This window comes from Ammodytes marinus, assembly GCF_949987685.1.
Source record: "Ammodytes marinus genome assembly, chromosome: 2".
Classification (NCBI taxonomy): Eukaryota; Metazoa; Chordata; class Actinopteri; order Uranoscopiformes; family Ammodytidae; genus Ammodytes; species Ammodytes marinus.
In genome coordinates, this window is record NC_137231.1 from 34,446,293 (window position 1) to 34,452,292 (window position 6,000).

Genomic DNA, 6,000 nt, shown 5'->3' on the forward strand with positions numbered 1-6,000 from the left:
ATAATCACGATTATTTTGATTGATATTGTAATCACGATTATTAAAGACGATTATTCACTGTAGGGATGCCCCAAAAGGAAAATTCTGTAAATTCTTTCAACATTGCATACGATTAAACTCCGAAATGTGCTCCTCAAACATAGCCTACAACTAAAAAGCCACCCTAAATAAATAAACAGTGAAACCTTCCAATCTAAGAGTAAAAATAATATTTTACTAGGGATGTGATTGTGAACAACTCATTTATTTGCACGTTGAGGAGGTATGAATCTACAAAAAGATCAACTTATTGCCTTTTTTTTACAGTGCAGGTTGAGTTGCTGAAAAAAAACTGCACAGCAGCTGCCAACGTAATATTCGGACTTCAGAATTTGTATCAAAGCCCTAATGATCATAAAAACAAGAGGCTTTATTTAAACGATGTCCATGGTGGTAATTGTAATTTGTTCGGCTGTAGACTGAAACTGACGGAGGGAGGCGGCTCACTGTATATTTTCTCTAGTCGCGCTGTCAGTTTGGTTTTCATTAGTTGTACTTTATTGTGTTTGTATAGTACAGGTGATACTCATATTATTAGAATATCATGGAAAATGAATTGGAATTGAGGCAAGAATTCATGCAAAAAGGGCCCACACCAAGTACTGAGTACATACGCATGATTATACTTTATAGAGGGCCGACTTTGATTATAATTTCATGTAATAATCAAATTTTCTGAGATTTTGAATTTGGGGTTTTCATAAGCTGTAAACCATAATAATCGTAATTATAACAAATAAAGGCTTGAATTATCTCACGTTGCATGTAATGAGGCTATATAATATATTATTTTCACCTTTTAAGTTGAATTACTGAAGTAAATGAACTTTTGCACGATATCCTAATTGTTTGAGTTTCACCTGTATATGTAAACTTTAGACTCAGTGTTAGGGGAGATATCTGACATCACACACATTTTACAAGCTCGTATGTCGCCATCTAGTGGCCACTTCTGAGACTGTCACCAGGTTATAAAAGGTTTATTAAAGGTGCAGTGTGTAACTTTGGGTGTGTCAGAGAAGTGAACATTTTCTATGATATATTCTCATAACTGAATAAATAAACTTTCCTCAGGAAAATCCCTGGAACACTGTTTGAAGTTAGAAAGCTTCCTGAAAAGTTACTGTTTCACTGTTGTTATTTACAGCAGCAGGGCCCACAGTTTGGTTTATAAACATATTCTAGTCTTACGTTTGCTTCCAGGTTCCTCAGAATAATTTAGTTTTTATTTATGATAGAATTATTCAATACTAAGAATTGCCTGTAGAGAAACTATGTTTAGTAAACTAACTGCAGGCTCTGTGAATGTAAACAAATCCCCCTCCTCTGAAACTGCATAGTGCACCTTTAAAGAAAGGTACTTAAACTTATCCGTAGCAATGTGAGAAGAGAAAACGCTTTGTTGGTGATGTCTTTCTGTCAAAAGTGGCTGAGAAATAAAACCTAAAATGTGTCTATTATTAGTGTTATGTGAATTGCCAAAAATAATAGACACATAACAGAACCTTCTGGTACATTCTGGGGTGTTAAAAGGTGTTAAACACTTCTGAGCTAAAACATTGATTTGTTAAATAAAATGTAATGGAAAACTGTCTCATGAGCTTTGGAATAGTAAGTCCACAGTATGATATAATTTCATTAAATAAACAAAAACCAAACATCGAGAGGTTGAATGATGCCAGAGTTAAAATCTTTATTTAATTTTCACAAAATATAATTGTCCAAAGTGTTTACAGAACAGACTTAGGATACAGCATTTTTTTCATTTGATGAATCAAAAAATACTTTGTACAGTTCTTTTTAAAAAATGCATTTGCGGGATGTTTTTAAGAACAAAATGTATCATAAATCAGACAAGTAACAACAAATGAACAAATCATTCTGTATGATTATGTAAGTATGATTATGGAAAGTTAAGTTGTGATGAGATAATGTTTTAATTTTCGGTGGTCGTATAGGAGAAATATACAGATGCAAACTGACAAGATTTAGTCAAATGAACACCTAGATGTATATTTGGACCTTTGATTTATACTAGTATGAAAGACAGATATTATTGAAGCAGAATAGAGAGAAATCTTTTTCCTGCAGTGTCTCGCCTTAATAAGACACTTCACCCCATATAATTTAATCCAGATTTGACCTGCATTTGGTCAGATAACTTTAGATGCCTCGTCAATTTTTTCCTTTAGGGGCAAGGACGAGCATTGGGTATAGGTGTACAGCGGTCAACAACAGCTTTGACATGTACAATGTTGACACCTTTGTACGTACCAGTGATGGACGCAGATGTTTTAACCCCCTTGCCATACGTGCGGGTGAGCAGTGCAGTGAAAGGGACATCTGCGCTATACTTATGTCCCACCATACGGACAGCACACGAGTGGTTTGGTGGGACAGTGACCTCCTCAGAGGAAGAGTAAGACTTTGAGTCAGTCTTAGTGGCTCCCTTGGAGAATTGGAATGATGTCTCAACACTGGTCTGAACACTTGCAGAGGCGACAGCTGGGATTCCGGCGGTGATGGTTGTTGAGATGCCAAGCGTGATGGAACTGCTGAAGTCCCACCTTTTCGCCGATTGCTGTGTTGTTGTGAGTATAACTGTTTTGGTAACTGTTCTGCACGCATGGTTGCTGGTGGAGGACTTGCTCAAGGTCTCTGGAGGATGATCTAAGGTTTTTGCCTGTTAAGTGTTGTACCTGACATTGGTGATCTGCTCTTTTACAACTGTGTCGAAGGTGAGGACCTGGTATTTCTTGTACCATTTCTCTTTACCGTCCTTGGGAAGGAAGAAGGCCTCATGCCTAACATGTACCTTTCCAAGACCATACTTGTTCTTCCCAACATATATATCAGACCCGGAACAGGTTCTGACTGAGTTTTGGGGCACTGAACCATGTGATCCATCTTTCCACACTAGGTTCTCTAAGTTGCCTTCATTAACTAGGATCTCAAACTGGCTAACTCTGTACTCTTTCTCTCCATAGGGGATGTGGCAGTAGGAACCCTTACCGGGGGTGTAAAAACCAGCGTGACAGCCATATTTGCATACGTAGTCGTAGCGTTTAACATCACTGTTGTAAATCGCCACAGCTCCACCAGGGAGACTGCCCCCCCATGTCACCCATTTCAGGTTGGTGTCGTCTTGGGTCTGTCTCTTCTGTCTCACAGGAGGCTGAAGGAATCCATGTGGTTCGGTCGTCTCATTCAAGGGGATTTCAGGGACCCTGCCCTCTAGAGCTGGGTTCAGTATGGACACTGAACAAAAGAAAAGAACAGAAGAATTGAGTTGGTGTCAGCTGGATGTTAACTTCTGCTCTAAAAGACTTTGCACATCAGACACAACACAAATACAAGCACAGAAGAGGCTATGAGTCATGTCTTCCTTCTCACCATCAGACTGAGGGAATCCATCTCGTTCAGTCGTCTCATTCAAGGGGATTTCAGGAACCATGTCCTCTGGAGCTGGGTCCTCCATGGAGTCTGAACGAAAGAAAAGCACAGAAGCAATGAGTTGGTGTCAGCTGGATGTTAACTTCTGCTCTAAAGGCCTTTGCACATCAGACACAACATGAATAAACAGCACAAAAATGTGAATAATTAAGAGGGGTAATAATGTTGTCTTACTTTTACATAAAGACATTTCCACCATAAATTAATACAGAAAAGACACAAATTGGTGCATAAAACCTCAACAGAATGCAGGAAATGAAGTGGTTAACACTCAAATGTGTTATGGGGAGCATTAGTTTAGACGTATAGCAAATAAATACTCACCTCCACCATCAGCTCTGGTCAGAGCCGCCATGGCGACCACAAAGAGAGCCACAGCCAGTATCTTCATGTTGGAGATGCTGAAAACCTTTCACTAGGAGAGACAGAAGTGTTAAGTTCTTTTTAATTATTTATTTTCATAAAAAATTTTATTAGGCAATAATTCAGTCCATAGAGCAAAACTCTGTTTTTTTCCAAGTACTGGTCAATTTTAAGAATATCACAATTATAAACCTTGTTTGTTTGTATCTGTTTATATTCTTCCTATACAACCATCGTTATTGGACATGAACTAAACTTAATTTTTTTTAATACAAACCTTTGGACACTAATATGTTGAAAGAATTAAACAAAGATTTTAACTCTGGCTTCATCCAACATCTACATTTTTGGTTTATAAAGAGATTCAATTGTACGCATAATTAGTTAGATATTGCCAAAATTGATTAAAAAAGGTCTGAACAAATTGTATTACAAAATATAATGCGAGGTTGCATGATGATATCATATCTATAAATATATTCCCCTATTCCCCTGCAGTGTCTTAAAAAGAGGATGATCAAAGAGTAGCAAACCTGCAGCTGAAGGATCTTCTCTCCGTCCTATGAAGCCAAAAAGCTTCAGAATGTGTGTGGAGACAAAGATCAGATCTTATATAGTTTAACAGGAGCAGGAACTGATGCCACGCACACACTGACAAAGCACAAACACACACATCCTACTGACAATACATACATCCGTGATTCTTGAGAAGTGGGACAACACAGGGTGCAATGTTGAAAAAATACAAACCCTATGTTTGGGTAGATTAAATTACATGTATGTATCCAACATATACTAAGCTACTGAGCTATGCTTTGACACAACCTCCCAGCTTTTGTCCTTTTTAGCAAGATGGGCTTTTTAGCTTGCCATTCCTTATCAAAATGGGCTTTTTAGCTTGCCATTCCTTATCAAAATGGGCTTTTTAGCTTGCCTTTACATTTGGTTTTTCTGTTGATGTTAGGTGCCAGTACGAACTGCTTCAGGAAAATAAAATTATCAAACCATTTCAAATAACTTATCCAGAAATTGTAAGTCGTGTTGACATATCATGGTTGTGACGCAGGACTTTCAAGATTTGGAATGTAAAATATTCTAAAACTACAACACTTATCAGAGCCTGTCTGACTCTAATGTACTTTGCAGAGGTAGAATGTGACTTCATAGTGACAGCTTTCCCTTATTTACCTGTTTTTATTACATTTTAATGGATTGTCTGACGGTGGTGACACAACGTGTCCCACCAGTTAGAAACCTTATAAAACATGTATATGTTGTAGAAAAACAGTTTGTATTGATATGAGAGATTATATAGTATTGCTGCTGATGAAAAAAGCTATTTTTAATCATTAAAGTACATTTTTAATAGGTTTTATTGCATATGAATGATTGAATCCTTCTCTGTGGACACACTGAGCAGCTGTTGCCACACCAAGGACAAAAAGAACTGGGTTTATTATGATAGTTGGAGAAGCTCATACTGAACAAAATTCAAAGTAAATATTGAGGTTTTTGATCATGAGTCGATAAACAGGTTAATCAGCAGAGCCAATGGGGTAACCTTTTTATTTATACAGGTACATCCCATTGAGTCGGGAGACTCTTTTTCAAGGGAGACCTGTTCCCATTCCCACGTTACCATTCACACACACATTCATACACCGATAGCAGCAGGCTAACCATCGGGAGCAATTTAGGGTTCAGTGTCTTGATCAGGGACACTTCGACATGTGGCGGGGGGACGGGAGATTCTCATTGATAGTGTAATTACGTCAGACCCACAGTGAGCTAGCATAATTCTAATTCTATAGACATAATTCTTAGGGATTTATCTAGTGATGGTGTTTGCACAACAACACCCTGATCCAATCAACTTTGTCCAAGGCTTATCGGACAGCAGCCCGATACAAACACATCATTCTGAAACGGTCTAATTATTCCTCTGATGATCATAAATGACATGTAACAGCAAACCATCACTTCCAATAATGCTACTTTTAAAATAGTTTTTCTTAATGCCTTTGTCGTGGGTCCGTTACCCCTGGAACTATAGCTGGATTTATAGCCTGAAGCTGTAACTTTCATCGACCTTGTTTTAAATGCAGAAACACAATAGCTGTGTCTCAATTAAGGGGCTGCATCCTT

At 37.9% G+C, this 6,000-nt stretch overlaps 1 protein-coding gene across 1 annotated transcript; it reads right to left on the reverse strand.

Annotated features, from left to right (window-relative positions):
- Nucleotides 1-2,227: 2,227 nt before the first annotated feature.
- On the reverse strand, nt 2,228-3,883 carry LOC307257183 (natterin-3-like; the record flags this gene model as incomplete). The annotated part of the gene is made up of 4 exons (XM_080036334.1): nt 2,228-2,606; nt 2,739-3,297; nt 3,433-3,522; nt 3,817-3,883. The coding sequence occupies 4 exons, from the start codon at nt 3,881-3,883 to the stop codon at nt 2,228-2,230; spliced, it is 1,095 nt and encodes a 364-aa protein (XP_079892460.1).
- Nucleotides 3,884-6,000: the final 2,117 nt, after the last annotated feature.